Source organism: Labeo rohita, chromosome 12 (genome assembly GCF_022985175.1).
Source record: "Labeo rohita strain BAU-BD-2019 chromosome 12, IGBB_LRoh.1.0, whole genome shotgun sequence".
Classification (NCBI taxonomy): Eukaryota; Metazoa; Chordata; class Actinopteri; order Cypriniformes; family Cyprinidae; genus Labeo; species Labeo rohita.
In genome coordinates, this window is record NC_066880.1 from 12,494,365 (window position 1) to 12,514,581 (window position 20,217).

General features: G+C 36.7%; 1 protein-coding gene across 1 annotated transcript in view; it reads left to right on the forward strand.

The window, feature by feature from the left end:
* The window catches only part of myo1d (myosin 1D), a 79,092-nt gene that overhangs the window by 13,283 nt on the left and 45,592 nt on the right, over positions 1 to 20,217 (forward strand). Inside the window, exons 2-12 of the mRNA XM_051124892.1 lie at positions 4,343 to 4,551; positions 6,490 to 6,583; positions 8,007 to 8,172; positions 8,966 to 9,019; positions 9,343 to 9,438; positions 10,300 to 10,416; positions 10,515 to 10,718; positions 12,336 to 12,481; positions 12,584 to 12,698; positions 12,833 to 13,003; positions 19,529 to 19,599. Of these exons, the coding sequence (XP_050980849.1) occupies positions 4,343 to 4,551; positions 6,490 to 6,583; positions 8,007 to 8,172; positions 8,966 to 9,019; positions 9,343 to 9,438; positions 10,300 to 10,416; positions 10,515 to 10,718; positions 12,336 to 12,481; positions 12,584 to 12,698; positions 12,833 to 13,003; positions 19,529 to 19,599 (1,443 nt within the window). The remainder of the gene's footprint in view (positions 1 to 4,342; positions 4,552 to 6,489; positions 6,584 to 8,006; positions 8,173 to 8,965; positions 9,020 to 9,342; positions 9,439 to 10,299; positions 10,417 to 10,514; positions 10,719 to 12,335; positions 12,482 to 12,583; positions 12,699 to 12,832; positions 13,004 to 19,528; positions 19,600 to 20,217) is intronic.

Sequence of the window (20,217 nt, forward strand, 5' to 3'; positions counted from 1 at the left end):
TTACGGTTTTTGAAGTTTTAAATATGGATATTGTTCTTGCACAAACACATTGGTTCACTTCAGAAGGCCTTTATTAACCCCCCAGAGAGATGTGGAGCACTTTTTATGATGGATGTATGCACTTTATTGGACTTCAAAATCTCAACACCCATTCACTGCCATTATAAAGCTATAAATTTTGTAAATATGGAAAATTAGAGGTGTGTAAATCTATTGAGCTGCTTCTAGATTTCTGAAAGGGCAGATTCAGTGTGGGCTTTTATAAGATGTTGATAATCTGATCACAGAGGCAGATGGGAGATGACGATTGTGTGTTTTCCCACACACACCCCACGACATGCTGGGATTCTGTTACACACACAATAGATCTCTGTTGGCAGCTGTCCTCTGGGACTTGGGAGAACTTAAAGGGTTAAGAGTTAGTCGTGTCTTTGATGAAAGTAAAACGTGATGGAATCAGCAGGATTTGCTTACAGTTTCTGTGAATCACAGTGGATTTGTGACTGGCCGAGTTGTGATGAGAGGACAGATGGGGGATTCAGTGGTTTGTGTTAGTGGTCGTGTGCTGTGACATTAATGAAAGCAATCACAGCAATATGTTTTGGCTGTGCCTTTGTGGCGTATCATTTAGTGTCTTTCATTTTCTAAATAATGAATTTTATAACAGAGTCTTTTTGAAAAATGTATATTTTTTTGGCATAAGTTTCATACATGACCACATGCCTTTGATAACTCATATAAAGTTGGAACAATCTCCTTGGACTTTACAGATAAAAATAGTTTATTATATTATGAAAACATAGTATAACTTTCAGAACTCATGCTAAAGATCAGTAGAGGATGGAAAATGCTTGTGAAAAGCTAATTATGTCTACTTTGGTACAATATTTTAATTGGACGTTAGATAAGAAAATTAATTTAAAATGTATGATGTTGCCCTGTATTCTTTAAAGTGTTCTGTCTTTTGAAAATTACATCTTATTTTATTTTAGAAATAAAACATAATACTGTCATCTATCAAAATGATTCCTTTATCATTATCATTAGTTGACATTGTGCTTCCTGAGGGGCTGATGTGGGTGAGTAGAGCCAGCCTGCTGTGTTGGAGTGTAGAGGCCTGGCCTGTGCTCCTTACACACAGACCTCACATTGACAGAAGAACAATGGTGCGGGTACACCGCAGCATCCTACTCCGCAGGCTGGCACAAAAGAGCCTTTTCATCCAGGCTGCTCCAGGGCTGGCCTGACAGGCTTTTGCCGCTAAAGGCACAAGCATCACTACCATGCCACCCTGCTTGCCATTCAACCCTTGACATCACATCTGATATATAGCAGAACACACTATGCTGAATCTGTCTGACTGAGCTAAAACTTCTGTTACATTTACGTAATGGGACAGTTCATCCACAAATTAAATTTCCTAACTGTTTCCAAACTGTCTAAAATGTCCAAAATGTCCTGGCTCTTACAAGCTTTATAATGAATCTTAACAGTCATTTACTGCCATTATAAAGCTTGGAAGAGCCTTGGAGACTTTTTTAAATATAACTCTGACTGCATTTGTCTAAAACAAGAAAGTCATATACACCTAGGATTGCTTGAGGGTGACTAAAACATTGGGTAATTTTTAGTTTTGGGTGAACTATTCCTTTAAGTTGTTGTGTTTTGTTGTATGGAAAATAGTAGCTTGGAAATTCTCCTAAATGTGTTCCGCAGAAGAAAAAAAATGCCATGCTGGTTTAAAAAGAGACATGAGAGTAGCAAAAGTTTTATTTTATGGATGAATAAATTTGATTTGATTACAGTTGTAATATAATTACAGTAATGTTCAAAAGTTTGGTGTTTTTGAAAGAATCTCTTATTTTCACCAAAACTGCAACAATGCAGTAAAACAGTAATATTGCAACATATTATTATAATTTAAAATAATCTTTTCTATATAAATGTGACCCTGGACTACAAAACCAGTCATAAGTAGCACGGGTATATTTGTAGCAATAGCCAAAAATACACTGTATGGGTCAAAATGATCAATTTTTCTTTTATGCCATCCTAAATCATTAGGATATGAAGTAAAGATCATGTTCCATGAAGATATTTTGTAAATTTCCTACCATAAATGTATGTAATAAGTAATATATGTTGATTTTCTCAATATTTAGATTTTTTTTGCACCCTCAGATTCCAGATTTTCAAATAGTTGTATTTCAGTCAAATATTGTCCTATCCTAACACACCATACATGAATTTTAAAGATGATAAATCTAAGTTTAAAAAAAAATGACTCTTATGACTGGTTTTGTGGTCCAGGGTCACAAATATGTTTTAAAATGTAAATGCAATTTAAAATGTAATTCATTCCTGTGATGGCATAGCTGAATTTTCAGCATAATTTTTTTCAGTCTTCAATGTCACATGATCCTTCAGAAATCATTCTAATATGCTGATTTCCTGCTAAAGAAACAATTCTACAATGTTGAAAATAGATGTGCTGCTTAATATTCTAATATTTTTATCAGGATTCTCTGATGAATAGAAGGTTCAAATTAAAACCATTTATTTGAAATACTATGCATTTTACAACAAAGGAATGACTTGATGTCAACAAAATGTGAACTTTTTGGTTGATTTAAATTGGGTGAGTTTAAAATACACACATTAAATGCACACTTGGATCTGACTGAATTTATTTTAGCCTTATTCTTATTTCCAAATTTTTGCTCAGATCTGATTTTTTTTTTGGTATAGCTCTTCACATTTTAGTTTTAAATGTAGCCAATATTAGATTTCCAATGTCAACAGATTATGGTTCTGAAATAACCCGAATGCGCAAAAGAACAATACGGACAGCGTTGCCAGGTTTTCACAACAAAATCTGCCCAATTTTTTCTCTCAAAACTGGTCCAAAACGCATTCCAGGGTGGTAAATATTATATTAGTGGGGTCGCTTTAACCCACAGAGTTGAAAAACAACCTGCGGCAAAAGTGAAAAAGTCCATGGAAATCCATGGACTTGGCAACACTTGTGTAGTACGCTCTCATACGGTAGTAAACACTGAGGACATGAAGTAAGCGATTATGCTTTATATCATGTGATCTGAAATTATGCACAGGCAATATGAAAAATTAAGACAAGGATGTGACAAATGAGAGCAGAGTTTTTAAACTTTCATGATACAAGCTCTCATTTTGCTTGTATTTGATTGTATTGTCTTGATAACTTTAGGTATGTAAAATTATTGAAGAGACTCCCATGAGCGCAGAATGGTGACGAATGTTGATCTAGAGTGACGTAAAAGTCACATGAATTTCGATATGGCTGTTCACACTGCGATCGCATTGCAAAGCATCTGACCTGTATTGGATTTAGTACCACATATGGAAGTGGCGCAAATCGGAATTGAAAAGATCAGATTCCATGTGATTTGTACTGTTCACACTGTCATAAAACAGATCTGAGTCACATGTGAGCAAAAAAATCAGATTTGAGACACGTTTTTCTGCAGTGTAAACATAGCCAGTGCTAATTCTATGAATCCCTGATGTATTTGTGAGAAGACCTGAGGGATTTAAGGCCTGTTTCTGTGACTTGTTTGTGTGAATGTTGTTGTATGGTACATTTCTGCTCTGTAGGGCGTAAGTAAGGTATTCCCAGGAGGATTGCAGCAGTTCTTAATACTACTGAGTCAATTAAAAAGTGAAATTAAAAAGACCAAAGTTCCATCGAGAGCTTCAATACTGCACAATAATATATTTCATTATGAGACTATGAGGTCATGCCTCAAACTTCTAAGCACACTGACTGGGGCAGGATGGAGCTGAGGGAGCCTTGGCAAACCCACAGGTTGAGAAGAAAGGATGCCTTATTCTAGGCATGACCCAGGTCTGCTCGGAAGAACAAGGAAGTGAGGTTCCCCCGAGGATGGAGCTTAGAACAGCCAGCTTTTTCAAAGCAGGGTGAACGTCAATGGCTGACTATATGTAACCTGCTTAGAGTTGGTATGGAGATAAAATAGTTGTCTGGGTGAATGGTTCTGAACTAACAAGCTTAGAAATTCATGCTGATCTTGTCTTTTCAACAGGATTTATTATTGCGCAAACAGATTATGCAGCTCATGAAACATGACCTTGACTATCGTGCGTTTTTTATTTGCTTTTGATTTCAGACAGAGATAATTCATTATGCTGCCCATTCTTTACATAAAGCTCTGAAATGAGATTATACAAGCCACACTGACCACAATCCAAACAGATCTCTTAGACTCATGGTTAAATAAATATTCCATTATATGCATGAATGTGAATACAGCAAATCAATGATGTGCCCTTCTTTCTCCTGCAGGTTTGAAAAGGGTCGTATTTACAGCTACATCGGAGAAGTGGTGGTGTCGGTTAACCCTTACCGTGCCATGAACATTTACGGACGAGACACCATCGAGCAGTACAAAGGCAGAGAGTTGTACGAGCGACCGCCACATCTTTTCGCCATCGCCGATGCTGCATACAAAGCCATGAAGAGAAGGAACAAAGACACTTGCATTGTTATCTCAGGTAGAGTATGTCTAAATGTGTTGTAACTCACCAGGAGCAGACACTGAAGAAATCTTGCATTTTAAGGAGAAAAATGCATTACTTCATTTTCATATAATATTAAAAACAGCCTGTTGTCTTGCTTCTTTTCGATTAAATAACAGGCCTTACTGGAATACAGGCTTTCGGGGTCTTCTTGTGGGGCCGCAGTATGACTGGGAATGATGTGATTAGATCTGTGGTCAGATGAGAATAGCTCAGCACTGACGTGGTGTGTGGTTTCCCAGTCGCAGAGGACTGAAGCTCACAATAGAATTCAGTGCATGAGCAAATTGCTTTCTCAAGACATGCTCATTGTGTGAAAAAGATTAACGACAATATGGTTGTTTCACAATTTCTACAGAAACGTCTTTTTGAGACAGTGTTTGTTTTCCGTCTGGGACGCTGTGGAACTATTTAGAGGTGGGGCACATAGCTCAAGGGAAATAATCTGGTGACCACTCAGATGTTGCCTCTATAAGAAAACATTGATTATTATCCAGTGAGTGACCACAGGTGGTGACTACACTGCAAAAATATTTGGTATATGTGGTGCCATCTTGTGGCAAACAGAGGAACATATTTTTTTTAGAGTGAGGTATAATAGACTGAGATTATCCTTTGATGTCTTTGTTTAGCCAATAAATTCCATGAGTGCCTTTGTGTGGTTGAATAATAATTCTGATAAGATAAGTAGGTTAAGGAGCTTGCCAAACAACTTTTTGTTTGTACCCTTTTCCCCAAGACTTGCTCTTAGCCCCAGGGGAATGTAAAATGTACACTGCTGTTCAAAAGTTTGGGATCACTACGATTTTTAATGTTTTTTTTTTAATTTATGCTTGTCAAAGTTCAATTTATTTTATCAAAAATATAGAAAGGTAATATTGTGAAATATTATTATATTCACCAGTCTTCAGTGTCACATGATCTTTCAGAAATCATTCTAATATGCTAATGTATTATCAATGTTGGAAACAGTTGTGCTGTTTAATATTTTTTGGAATCTGTGATACTTTTTTTCAGGATTCTGTGATGAATAAAAAGTTAAAAAGAACAGCATTTATTCAAAATAGAAATCTTTTCTAACAATATAAGTCTCTACTATCACTTTTTATCAAATTTTCCTTGCTGAATAAAAGTATTAGTTTCTTTCAAATAAAGAAAGAAAGAAAGAAAGAAATGAAACAAAACATTTCTATTTTAAATAAATGCTGTTATTTTTAACGTTTTATTAATCAAAAATACTGAAAAAGCAATCCAAAATAAATAAATAAATAAATAAATAAAATACATAAATAAATGAAAGAGATAAGGAAATTAATACAAATAAAAATTAGGCAGCACAACTGTTTCCAACACTGATAATACATCAGTATATTAGAATGATTTCTGAAACATCATGTGACACTGAAGACTGGAGTAATGAAGCTGAAAATTCAGCTTTGCATCACAGGAATAAATTATATTTTAAAGTATATTAAAACAGAAAACCACTATTTTACATTGCAATAATAATTCAAAATATGACAGTTTTTTCAGTATTTAATATTATAATCAGTATTATTATCAAATAAATTCAGCTTTGATGAACAGAAAAGACTTAAAAAATCTTACTTAAAAATTAATCTTAAATTAATAATTAATTTTCATGTTATGGTTGTAATTGTGATTTTTATTAAAATACAGTAATATCATGAACAGTAGTGTACAGTGCAGATCAAAATTTAAAAACACTTAAATTAGAAAACTAAATGTTTATTTAAAAAATAGAAAACAGCAAATGCAAAACAGAAGCGTGGTCTCAGATTTTTGATTTTCATTCTAGATTGTAATGGCTATAATTAGTTACTTAAGTTTATTAAATCATACATACTCCCATACTGTATGTAAGTATTAGTCATTGTTTGTTTTTTTTTGCAGGGGAGAGTGGAGCTGGCAAAACGGAGGCTAGTAAATATATTATGCAATATATTGCTGCTATCACCAATCCCAGCCAAAGAGCAGAGGTGGAGAGGTACGTACAACAAAAGCCTTTCTGTTTCTCTCTCCTCACTGCTGCAGTGATGAGTCATATTAAGACCATGCTGCATAGCATGCCTCCTTAATGATGTAATCAACAACCACTGAGCATTCCAGTATTTTATATTGCTTATGTAGATGCTGTTCATAATCGTATGAATCACTGCTTAGTTTCTAAGAGAAAGCAGATTTTCAAAGCGAAATTCTCATGGTAGTAAGTGAATGAATAATAAATTTCCTCACGGGTAGAGATAGAAGTGAAATGTAGGGCAGAGATTAAAATAGCGCTGGGTCACGCTAATTGCAATATGACGGATCCAAGTCGAGCTTGATAAATAAATGATAGGAGACTCTACTGTTATCTTTTAACTGTGTAGCATGAGAAATATAACACCCAGTGTAGGAGTATGTAGGGCATGTTATGTTTAATCATAAAGATCTTTATAGATCATTCTTTTGACTTAACTATACAGTAATAGTAATAACGATAAAATCATGCTGTGCAGCTGTTGTGCACTATCAGATGTATAGTGCTTTGTGCTATTAGCTTATCTCATGTCAGTGTTATTGCACCCAGAAGATATGGTTTATTTTCTTTGCTAAAGGTTAAAGCTTTTTGGAAACTGGCATTGATCAGCGGAAAATATTTTCCAGGAAGTACATCTAAAGTTATGCCAAAACACAGGGGCATCCATCACCGATGGGAGTTTTTTGTAGTCCATAGTGATTTCCAACTAGGATAACATACTTGAGGGTGCACTTAAGCAGGTTTTAGAGGGTAATAAAGACTAATAATAAAGGAATAATGACTTTAAAATAAATAAATTATTACGACCGTTAAAATATAATTAAAAATAATTAACTTTAACGTGGCTGTTGGGATACCTAGATGGTCAGCACTGTGCTAAAGGGTCCAAAGCAAAAGCAAAGTGGAATGTTTCAGGATGCTGTAGGTATTTGGGTCACAAAATAGAGGAAAGTGTCCTGCTTAATGCCTGAAAGCTTTGTAACAGTAGGGTTAGGACCTTTTCAGCTTGTCAGGCACTGAGTGGGGCGCCTTCCTCCAATGTGCAGAGTAGGTCATGCATGGTGTTTCGGCAGGAGAACCAATGCTGAGCGTTCTGTGGTCTGACCCGTACAGCAGGCCTCATAAATCATCCACTGTAACACTCTTAACCGCCATGCTGGGATACCACATGGTGATACTATATACACTAAAATAGCCAGATATAACTGTGTATACTTGCTCATAAAGGCTTCATACAGACAGTTTTGGTATTTACTCTAATACCAAATGTCAGGAGCAATCAGATCCATCAGCCGTATATTGAAACTGACACTTGTCAGCTGTAGTGGTGAAATGATGCACAAGAGGCCAATAAATGCAGTATAAATGAAAAGAGTGTGTGTTTATACAGGGTAAAAAACATGCTGCTGAAGTCTAACTGCGTCCTAGAGGCTTTTGGGAACGCCAAGACCAACCGCAATGATAACTCCAGTCGGTTCGGCAAGTACATGGATATCAACTTTGATTTTAAGGGAGACCCCATTGGCGGCCATATCAGCAACTACCTGCTTGAGAAGGTAGGGGGCGCTAAAGAGGAGTGTGATTATGTCATTGCAAAAGCTGCAATTTAATTAAATACTTGATTTTTATTTTATAGTGAAATATTAAGTAATTGTAATTAGTTATGTGCATTTTGATTAGATTTTTAATTAGAATTTAGAATTGTGGACTATAATAATAATAATAATAATAATACATTTTATTATTAAAAATAATGTTTATTTTTTTTTTATGTTTATTAAAAACACTCAAAAAAACTTCACAGATAGAGATACAGAGCATTATGCTTGGGCATTCAGCACTCACTTTTATCTTGGATATACATGTAATATGTGACCCGGGACCACAAAACCAGTCGTAAGGGTCATTTTTTTTATTTTTTATTTTTTATTGAGTTTTATACATCATCTAAAAGCTGAATTAATAAGCTTCCCATTGATGTATGGTTTGAGATAGGACAATATTTGTCTTAAAAATATGGAATCTGAAAAAATTTAAAATACTGAGAAAATCGCCATTAAAGTTGTCCAAATGAAGTTCTTAGCAATGCATATTACTAATCAAAAATTAGGTTTTAATATATTTAAGGAACATGATCTTTACTTAATATCCTAATGATTTTTGGCTTAAAAGAAAAATCAACAGTTTTGACCCATACAATGTATTTTTGGCCATTTTTACAAATATGCCCATGCTACTTAGGACTGATTTTGTGGTTCAGGGTCACATATGTGCTGAAAAATGCTGTGAAATGTTTGTTTATTATTACTTTATAGGATCTTCAGCCTTAATTTTTTATTTCTTTCTTAGTCCCGAGTCATTTTTCAGCAGGAAGGAGAGAGGAGTTTCCACTCTTTCTACCAGGTGAGTGACAGACTCACCACAGACATTAAAAAGCTGTTTTTGTTTTGCCAGCCATTCCAGACACCAGACAAATCCCACTAAACCTGTGTTTACGACTCTCCTCTGTCAGAGCCTTCAAAGCCCAATCATCTCTCACTTTTATTGCTCCCACAAAATAATGTCCCGTTGCTTCAAAACATGTGCAAAACATCAGAACAATTCCATCTGATTGTTGATGCTCTGCAAACCATTATTATCAAGACTATAATTTACACACTCCTTCATATCAACACAGGAGAATGATCCAATGCGGAGTCAAAAGTGTTTTTAAATGTGTTTTTCAGCTGGTGAAAGGAGCTCCAGATGCTCAGCTACGGGCCCTGCACATTCAGAGAGATCCCACAGCATACACCTACATCAAAGTTGGAGGCCAGATAAAGGTATTGCACCATGTTCAAATTAAGAGACTATTTTGGGTGGTAAGGTTTGTGTAATATACATAACATTTGTTTGGGTTCTCAAGACCATCTCGGGAAAATAAAACCATTCCGGGGCAATCACACATGATTGTGCGGGGAATTTGATTATAGTTGTTTATGAGTACAGTAGCCATTGGTGCATATTAAAATCTATTTGCAATTGCCTCATATCTTTAGCCTGTTGAGTCAAGAGGTGTGATGACTTAGCAGTGTTCCATTGCTTCTGCAGGGAGTTTAATGAGCGGGCACAAAAACACATTTAGAGCAACAAACAAGGTGTCGTCATGGAACAGGCTTGATTGTTGAGCTCACAGAGGTCTGAAACAAACAGCCTGCAGTGCTTTGAACATTTCATGCCAGTTCCCAAGTCTTTTATAGGTGCACATGCTGGCTAAACTTCACACTCTGTCCAGCACAACTGTGGCTGCAAAAGGTTCCTGCTGTATGAAATCAGAGTTTCTCTGCAGGAGCTGTTAGCCATGAGCATGCGAGAGTAATTACCGTTTTGAGTGTTGCGCTCTTGTTTTAGGAAGTCTAGGAATTGAGTTGCTGTGTCAGCAAATTTCAGCTTTTAATTGGTTGGCTATAAAATAGATGTGCATGTAATAGGTTTAATGACCTCCCATTTCAAAAGCATTGATTTACCTTCACCAAATGAATGGCTTTTAGCCAGTTTACATTTAGGTGACCAGGCTGTTATTCCTAAAACGAAATTAATAGCACTGTCAGGAAGGGGATGTTTCAACTTTATGTAATCTATCAGGATCTTTCAGCTTTTGTATGTAACCGTAACTCACTCAGATTGTCTTTTCAATCTCGCAGTCGTCTATTAATGACAGTGCTGATTTTAAAGCTGTCACTGATGCCATGAAGGTCATTGGATTCACTGCAGAGGAGATTCAGACGGTCTACAAGATCCTGGCTACCATCTTACATCTGGTTGAGTATTTCCTAAGCTTGTTTAAACAGTAGTACTAACTGCAGCTAGTTGCTGTAGCCCAGTCTTATTGATTGTTGAATTATTTGATCTGTTTCAGGGGAATCTGAAGTTTGGAAGTGATGGAGATGTGACTCTCATTGAGAACTCCAAGCTAGTGTCCGTTCTGGGGGATTTGCTGTCCACCAAAGACGAGAATGTAGAAAAAGCTCTGCTCTATCGCACTGTGGCCACTGGACGCGATGTCATTGACAAACAACACACTCATCAAGAGGCCAGTTATGGCCGGGATGCCTTGGCCAAGGTATGAATTGGGACTCTGGGAGACCTACTACCAAATAACACAGCTGTAAATAATACTGCTGGACCAATCTATTGCATGTGAACTGTGTGCCATTGTCTGAATTAAAACTTTTACAGGTCCTTATACTTGATTGTTTTGATCCACTATAATGATAATGATGTAGTTGATTTCACCACACTGTATTTAGCAGAATTGTACCGCAGTTTTTTTTTTTTTTTAATTGTGTAAAAAACCCAGGACTAGTTCGCTAGTAGGTTTTAATCATAATTGAGAATATTTAAAGGAGAAGTTCACTTCCAGAACAAAAATGTAGTGATAATTTACTCACCCTCTTGTCATCCAAGATGTTTGTGTCTTTCTTTTTTCAGTCAATAAGAAAGTATGTTTCTTAAGGAAAAAAATTCAGAAATTATCTCCATATAGTGGACTTCAGTGGTGCCCCCAAGTTTGAACTGCCAAAATGTAGTTTAAAAGCAGCTTCAAAGGGCAAAGATCAAACACCCTTTACAAAAAAAAGGTTAAAACAGCAATGTAGGATGATTTTGATGTTGTAGAAAACGAGACAAGAGTTTTTTGACATACCCTAACTGTATTGTCCCGGATTACACAGACCACGCATGTGCATCGCAAAGACGAGACAAGTCAAGCATTTGAAGTTAAAAAGTATATAAATTGTCAGTTTGTTTAAAAAATGATTGATCGTTTCACTAAGACACTTCTTCCTCGGCTGGGATCATTTAGAGCCCTTTGTAGCTGCATTTAAACTACATTTTGGAAGTTCAAACTTGAGGACACCATTGAAGTCCACTATATGAAGAATATTCCTAAAAATGTTTTCCTCAAGAAACATAATTTCTTATCGACTGAAGAAAGAAAGACATGAACATCTTGGATGAAAAGGGGGTGAGTAAATTATCTGTAAATTTTTGTTATGGAAGTGAACTTCCCCTTTAATGAACAATTTGATTGATAGCAGTGGTTCTTGAGGGAAGGTTGTTCAGAATGAGGAGATCTGTCATGTGATATGACATGAAATGTTGTGTAACACACAATTGTTAAACCCTTGTAAAATCAGATATCGCCCTCTGATGGCCAGTTCGTTTAAAATTTATTACAGACCTGTGGGTCTGTGAGTCAAACAGGCCCACCAAGTTTCATTATGATTGGCCATTATTAACGTTGTCTAGTAGGTGCCTGAAACTATTTGGTTGATTGCAGCCAAGTTTTTTGAGATACACAGATATCCTCATAAACACTCATGACACCTTGGACAAAGACACCGCATGCCAACTTTCAAGTCGATCGGACTAATGGTTGCGTGGTTAGAGCCATTTTCATGTTTTTCACTTCATAGCGCCACCTAGTGGCAAATCTTCATGTTTTTTTTTTTGCTGTGACCTCAGATTGAGCTCTGACATATGTGTACCAAGTTCAGTAAAAATATCTCAATTTGTTTACTAGTTATAGCCATTAGAATAAAACTGGTTTGGCCCACTTCAAATGTTTTGGCGCTTCTTAGTGACTGTAAATTAAAATGTCAACTTTTTTTTTGGCAATTATTGATATTCAGACTTCACATCTAACAGTTCACTTTCACTCTTTATTTGCTTCTCACAGGCCATTTATGAGCGGCTTTTCTGTTGGATTGTTGGAAGAATCAATGATATCATTGAGGTGAAAAACTATGATGCCAGGGTTCATGGGAAAAACACGGTCATTGGAGTTCTGGACATCTATGGCTTTGAGATCTTTCAGAACAACAGGTGAGAGCATATGCTTTACCAGACAGATATGGGGATTTGTATTATTCTGCTTGGTTTAGTATAATTAGAATGTCTCTCCAATTTGTTCCTTGTTTTATCAAGCTTTGAGCAATTCTGTATAAACTACTGTAATGAGAAACTACAGCAGCTCTTCATTCAGCTGGTGTTGAAACAAGAGCAAGAGGAGTATCAAAGAGAGGGCATCCCCTGGAAACATGTGGGTTTCATTTGATTGTTTCTTCTCAAAGTTTTCACATCTTTGCTGTTTATATTATCATTTTTCAAGAATCTGTTTGGATTTAATGCAATAACTAAATAAGCTTTGTTGTGTTTGTGTATTCATGGAAACAGATTGACTACTTCAACAATCAGATCATCGTGGATCTGGTGGAACAGCAGCATAAGGGCATTTTTGCGGTCCTGGATGAGGCGTGCATGAATGTGGGGAAGGTGACAGATGAGATGTTCCTGCAGGCTCTCAATGGAAAACTGGCAAAACATGCCCACTACACCAGCCGCAAGGTATTAAAAATAACTTAATTACTTAAGGATGTATTTATTCGATCAAAAAGTATTTTTTGCTGAAATCTTACTGTTCAAAAACTTTTGACTGGTAGTCTAGTTTAAACATAATTGAATTTTATGCATTACCCTCAACCAACACAAGGAGGCAGTAATGGTCAGTGAAAAAATGTCCTCCAGTATTTCTCAGTGTGGAGCCTACGGTGATGTCACTGGCAACCAATGGAAGCAAGTAAGACTGATGTCTCACAGCCCTGGCAAAGTGTCAGAAAGCGAGAGGGAGTAGGAGAGTTATGGATGGAGACAGGCTAAGATAAAGATAGAAAAAGGCAGTGAACGAAATGTAAACATAACCCACCTTGCAGAGCTCTAGACAGACGGGATCTCAAGACACTAATCGGCCCTCCGTGCATTGCCCTGGGCACAGACCCAGCTCAGGGTGAGTTTAGGTACAACTTTATCAAAATGCACTCAGAATGTGTCCTCATGCTGCATTTGCACCGAAGGGGGGAAGGAGAAGTGAGCAGGCATCGCCTGCCCCCACGATAATTCCACCACGTCAGGCTGTGTGAATAATCAAAAGTCTCCCTGGATGCAGGAATAATAAGTGTCCTTCAGAGCTCATTTGTAATGCAGAGGATTACTCCTCACTGTGGAGGAATCTCAGGCCTGTTAGTTAGATAGATGATGTGTCTTTCTCCTGCTGCGCGTGAGCACAAACATCTGCATGAGTGCATCCGTTTCATAGTGTATATTTTAGATATGGCTAATCTATTTAAGTAAAGGCCACTCGTACTAAATTTGACATGCGAAATGAGCATGCGATGGGTCACTAGGAGAAAATAGATAAGGAAAGCTTTCTAATATATTCAGGTGTGTGTTTATCTCACATATTAGATCCAGGCTGTGACACTTTCGTCTTTCACAGCCACCTCTGAGATGTTTCCAGGCTTGTTTGTGGTGATAGACATTCTCTCTGGGAGACACAAAATGTGCAGGCCACTTTAACAGCATAATTAATGGTTGCTTGTTGAAAAGCTGTGGCTGCGTCTCTCTTTTTTTTCCAGGATTTTACCCTTTTTGCTTTGATCTTTTCCTCTGCACTCTTGGTTTAAGAGAAGAAGTTTTTCCCTTGGTTGATTTCAAGTATGAAATGTATGCTCTGTGGATTGGAGTTCTTTCCCTTGTAGTTCTTTTCTCTTAACTTGGGCCTGACAGGAAACATGGTGCTTGCTCTGCCATAAACTGCACTGGCTGTACATAGTAGCAGCGAGGAAGAAATGAACGATTCATTATTTCATAAATTCGCTGTTTTTGGACTTTAAATTCTGGTGATTATAGATAGATTATAAAATTGTGACTATTATTAAAACTTGTAAAACGAAATCTAAGATTACGAGATTAAAGTTGTAATATTTCGAGAATAAAGTTAAAATATTCTGAGCATAAAGTTGAAATATTCTGAGAATAAAGTTAAAGTTACGAGAATAAAGTTGAAATATTACCACAATAAAGTCTAAATGTTTTGAGAATAAAATCAAAATTACGAGAATTAATTCGTAGCAATTACGAGATTTAAGTTATAATATTTTGAGAGTATATTCTAGCCTACTGCGCATGCAAATGGCCTGGATTTTATTCTTTCTGATGTTCCTTCACGTTTATATCATGCTATAAACTTGAAATTAAGAGGAAAAACTTGAAATTTATATTTCATAATAAAACTGACAGAATTTGAAAGCTGAGCTGTGTTATATTAAAAGCAACAAAGCACAAAGCTTATTGCTATTATTGGGGGGCTGGGCACTACAAATAGGGCTAATGAATGCAATCGAAGACGTGGAATATTATTTCCAAGCATACTGTCCCTCATTTCTGCTCATAATCCCACATATATTCAAATAAATTCCGGTGGCTTGGCAACTTCTCCCAGTGCTCCCAATCTGGGCCATTTGCATGCACAGGCTATACTCTCAAAATATTATAACTTTAATTGCTACGATTTAATTTCGGAATTTCAACTTCATTCTTGAAACATTTTGACATTCTCAAAACATTTTGACTTTATTTTTAAAACATTTCAACTTTATTCTCATAATATTTTGACTTTATTCTCCCAATTTCGACTTTATTCTTGAAATATTGCGACTTTAATGTCGTAATTTTAGTTTTTTTTTTATTGTGGCCATTGTACAAAATACTACTGTTACTACGTTAAAAATAGTTTTTGAAAGAATTCTATTATGCATTTGTTTGAGCAAAATACATGAATATTGCAAAATATTATTCCAATTTAAAATAACTGTTTTTATTTAAAATAACTCTATTTTAAAGGGATAGTTCACCCAAAAATTTGAATTCTGCCATTCATTACTCACCCTCATACCCGTAAGACCTTTGTTCATCTTCAGAACGCAAATTAAGCTATTTTTGATGAAATCCAAGAGCATCCTGACCCTGCATAGACAGCAATGCAAACACCACGTTCAAGGCTCAGAAATTTAGTTGCAAAACAGTGTTTTGATGGCGGAAGCCTCACTTTTATATCTAATTGCTTGAATAAAGAGTTTGCCTCAGTCTGTATAGACATTATATGCTTTATCTAAGATAAAAACATTAGATGCAATGGCAGATCTAGCCTCAAGCTGCCATATCCATCTCAATAATGTGCTTCATTTACAGCCACTTTCACCTTCTGTGCTTTATCAGCTTGTTTACGTCTTCCTTCATATGCCTCGCAGGCACTTGGTGTTCTCCGTGCTTTCCACTTTCTCATCGCACCCTTAAAATGGCTTTGATCCTTGCAGATGTGTTATAAAAATGCTTCTTTTCCCATCAGCTTTTAATTACTGTTATTTGGTGACACAAGTGGTAAGCGTCAGGGGCTTCATTCCTTTCTCCTGTTCTTCTCTTTGATCCCAATTCACCCACCCCTTGTTTTCCCTCTCTTCATCATGTGCCGATTGCAGGTGTGGCCGTGTGAGCGGATGCTGCCATGGGAGCACATGGATGCCTGGTTGTGTGAAGCCAAGAGCAGGCTCATTATACAATCAGGCTTGTGTAGGCCAAAGCAACCAGCCAATTAGCTGTTGGTTTCTGCTCCTGGAGAAGAGCTCCGCTGGCCTCGGTGGCCTGCTCTTCTGCAGAACTGTTCATTAGGAAGAGATCATGACTTGTTTCTATCATAGTGGAAGTAATTGCGTTGTTTTTGTGCTGACGTGTGAAGCACCGACACACGTTTAGCACGTACGTTACCTGATAATTGGTGCATGAATTCCCAGTGCGACATGCATTGACACATCAATTGACCTGGATTTTGGACACAGCTTTTTAAGTTTAGCATTAGCTAGGTTGTTTTTCTTGAGGTTGTTTCCACATGACTCATGTTAGCATTGGCCAGTGCATTGAACTCAAGTGATTTCAAGTTTGACCTTGCTTACCGCTGACCTTTCGAAAGTGCATCCAATTTGCATGATGCATCTATCTTTCCAACTCATATCCATGATGTACGCCTTGTGTATTTTGGTGTATGATGAAAAAAGCCAAGTTTAAAAACGTTCACACTTCATGAAGACATCTTGAATTCCTCTGTTTCTTTTTTATTCTTTCAGTCCTTGCTCCTCAGTTCTTGAACTGATTTAAATTCAATAATAAGGTTTTGTGGATCACATTTGATGAGCCCTATTTTTCTTTCTGCTGCATATCTACGTAGTCGCAAGGATTTGAAAAAAAAAATAGTTATAAACTCAAATATTTTCACAGTTTACTGTTACAGTATATTGTCCTCTGTGTTTGAATCCACTGTGATTTGGATACTTGGCTGCTGTTGGCTGTGTCGTTGTGCGAATGGCAGATTTTGGGATTTGTTGGCAGGTGCCTTTGCCATGTTTGCTGTGTTTGTTTGGTTGGCTTAACCAACACTCTGTATTGAGAAGCACAGGTGTTAGACAGGATGGTGTGGTCCTGGGGGGGTGAGAATAGAGCTTGGAGTAGGAGGGCGGGGAGGCATCTGTGCGACCAGCAGGATCCAGGATTAAACATGTCTGTACAATCAAACACTTTTTTTTTTTTTTTTTAAACTCGGTAAATCAGGACCGGGTAGAATTAGAGTGCTTGTAGAGGTTAGCACAGTTGGACCCAAACTGTGTAGATGATGTGGGTTTGAATCCAGATTGTATAAATAAAAGTTGTAAACAAGCCAAAAAATACTTTAAAAATATACTTTAAAAAGTACGATGTCTGCTCATTTCTCCTTTCCCTCTTCGGTGTAAATGCAGCATGAGAACACAATCGGAGTGCATTTTGATAAAGTTGTACCTAAACTCACCCTGAGCTGGGTCTGTGCCCAGGCCTCCTGTAGCAAAAAATTAGCACATTGTTTGCTTTTGTAATTTTGCAATTGGAGTTATATTAAAAATTATCCTGGCACTTCCAAGCTCTATCATGACAATAGGCGAGTGTTTCTCTTCATCAGTCTCAAACAAGTTAAATCAAACAGTTATATTGCGAAATTTATTTTTAATCTATTTTAATATATTGAAAAATATACTTTATTTCTTTGATGGCAAAGCTGAGCAGCCATTACTCCAGTCTTCAGTGTCACATGATCCAAGTAATTCTAATATGTTGATTTGAAACGTTCAAATCATTCTAAAATTCTAAAGTAGAATTCAGTTCTAAAATTCCAAAGCACAGAAATCAAAATCACAATAAATACAGTTATACAAATACAGTGTTTTTTGTGTAAATAGGAAATGCAAACACAAATCTGTGATCTGTGATCTGTGATCACAAATGTTATGCAGTTACAAATTAAATGCTCTTATTAAAATAGAAGTAAATTATTAAAATAGATTAATAAAATAGAAGTAAAAAAACAAGGTTGTGAAATACTGTTAAATGACTGCTTCTCTCTATTAAAAATGCTTGAGGTTTAAAGGTGTAAACTTGTTCTTTCTCACCGTTCCTTTTTTTTGTTTAGATGCTTTTCATATCCTGCTGTGACTCATCTCCATTTTAACTTTCAATCATCTGTGCTCTATTTTGTAAAATGGCATATGCAGTGTGGCTCCATATACTCAATGATTACACTGAGAGACCTCATTTTATGCACACATTGTGTTGTTGCATCTGCCTGCGTGTTTCCGGTCATGACTAATTGAAATATACTGTATCATGTTTTTTAAGAGACCTAGTGAGTGTGTTTGGAGCCTGGTCTGGGTAGTACACATAAAGAACTTAAACACTTAGAAAATGCAGTCTTCAGATGTCCCACATCAAATACGAATCTCCATTGCAATATTTTTTTCAGTGCAGTTTCAGCCATCCATTCAAATTGATTCTGATTGCTTTTCCACTTCGGGTGAAGTGTTCAGAGTTTGTCCTCTCTGGTGGAGATAGTAGCTTCTCATCCGTTCCCTTAGAGGGCCGTTTTATCTGTATTGCAGTTAAAATGAACTGAGTGAGTCACCACATACACAAACCAAACAGAGACCCATAAAGTGGCACCCGACACAGAATAGAGATGCTGGCGTCTACCACAATAGAGACTGCGACACAAAAGCTCACTAAAACTTACTGATACTCAATCCTTTAATTAATCCAGCGTGTGGGCATGTGACGGCTTGTGGCTAGAGGGATGCGGAGTGTCATTGTTCCGTTCTGCTTTAATCCGCAGAAACGGGCGTCCCTGTTCATGCAGTGGATCAGCAGCATTCTGTATCTTAATGAGAGCTGAGGCTGCTTGCCTTTGATGTCACTGCTGTATTTTATGAATGACAGTGAGTCTTATATAACTGCGCTAGCTGCCCTCACACAGCATACTGAGGCTCCTCAAGGAGTGGTCTGGCTCTGATAACAGGGTCTTAGAGCGAGTTTATGCACAGTTGCAAATTTTACATTTTTAAAATATATATTTAAAGGCTATTTGCATATGCATTATAAAACACATGGGTATTTTAGATTAAGTCATTTTCAGACTGTTTCTTTATGTTAAAACATTTATTTTTTTAAAAAAAGATGTATAACAGTAACTATATATATTTAAGAATTGATTTGTTTAAAATGTATTTATTTAAAATGCATTTAAAAATCACTAGAAAAAATGTTTAATGTTAATCTTTTAAATTTCCCTCTCTGATAAATCAGTTTTTTTTAACAATTTTAAAAGTTTAGGTAGAATAATTAAATTAAAGTAGGCACACTTGCCACTCAAGCCTAGATAGTGTAGTTTAAAGGGCACCATCTCTTTCACAGTCTTTCACTGAACTTCTTTCTGCACAGCTTTTTTAGCTCTGCCGTCTTATGCTAGATAGAAGTGCGCATCTCATCTATCTTTCATAATCGCAGAGTTACTTAGAAGCTCCCTCCCAGTGTTTGAGCTGCCTCACTCTTTCTCTGACGCTGCTGCACTTTTGCAGGCTTGTTTACTGCAAAAATTTGTTGTTGCTTTCCAAGTGTTATTAGGAGTTTCGAGAGTCTATTTTCTGTTCTAAAAAAACTAATTTTCCATCTTTATCTCCACAGCTTTCCCCCACGGACAAAAACCTGGAGTTTGACCGAGACTTCCGCATCCGTCATTATGCTGGAGATGTGGTGTAAGTGCACTCTCTGCTGTTTTGGACCATAAGCCCTAAATGCAGTAATTAAAAAGCACCGTTAGTAACCCACAGAAGGCTTAACTAAGTGGAAAGAGATGTAGTTCTTCCCTTGGGTGCGGACTGAAAAGGTTTGGTAAATAAACATTTGAATGACGCAATCATGTTAGTCACTCTGAATGATGTAAATGCTGGTTACCAAAACAAGTTGATTCCGAATGTGAATGCAGTTTTGTATTCTCACTTCAGCGGTTTGCCAGATTGCAGGCTGTCAGTTATTTCCCAAAGTTCTGTGGGTGTAAGTGTGAAGTGACACCACATTGAAACGCCTTGTTGATGTTCAGGCTCCTTTGTGTGTGTGTGTGTGTGTGAAAGAGAGAAATGGGTAGGGGAAGGATATCTAAAATTATATTTTCAATTAAGGAGCCAGAGCTCTCTTTGTGTCAGTTATAATAATGCTCGTCTCGAAGGAGGCTTAAGCATTTACTACAACAGTCATATTTAGATCAGCGTTAAAGGTGAAGTGTATTATTTTTTCGATGGTAAAGTACTATATCTTATCCAAGTTAGCCGTTTGTAGTTTCATTCCATGAAAAATTTGAGCTTTGCGTCTCTGTG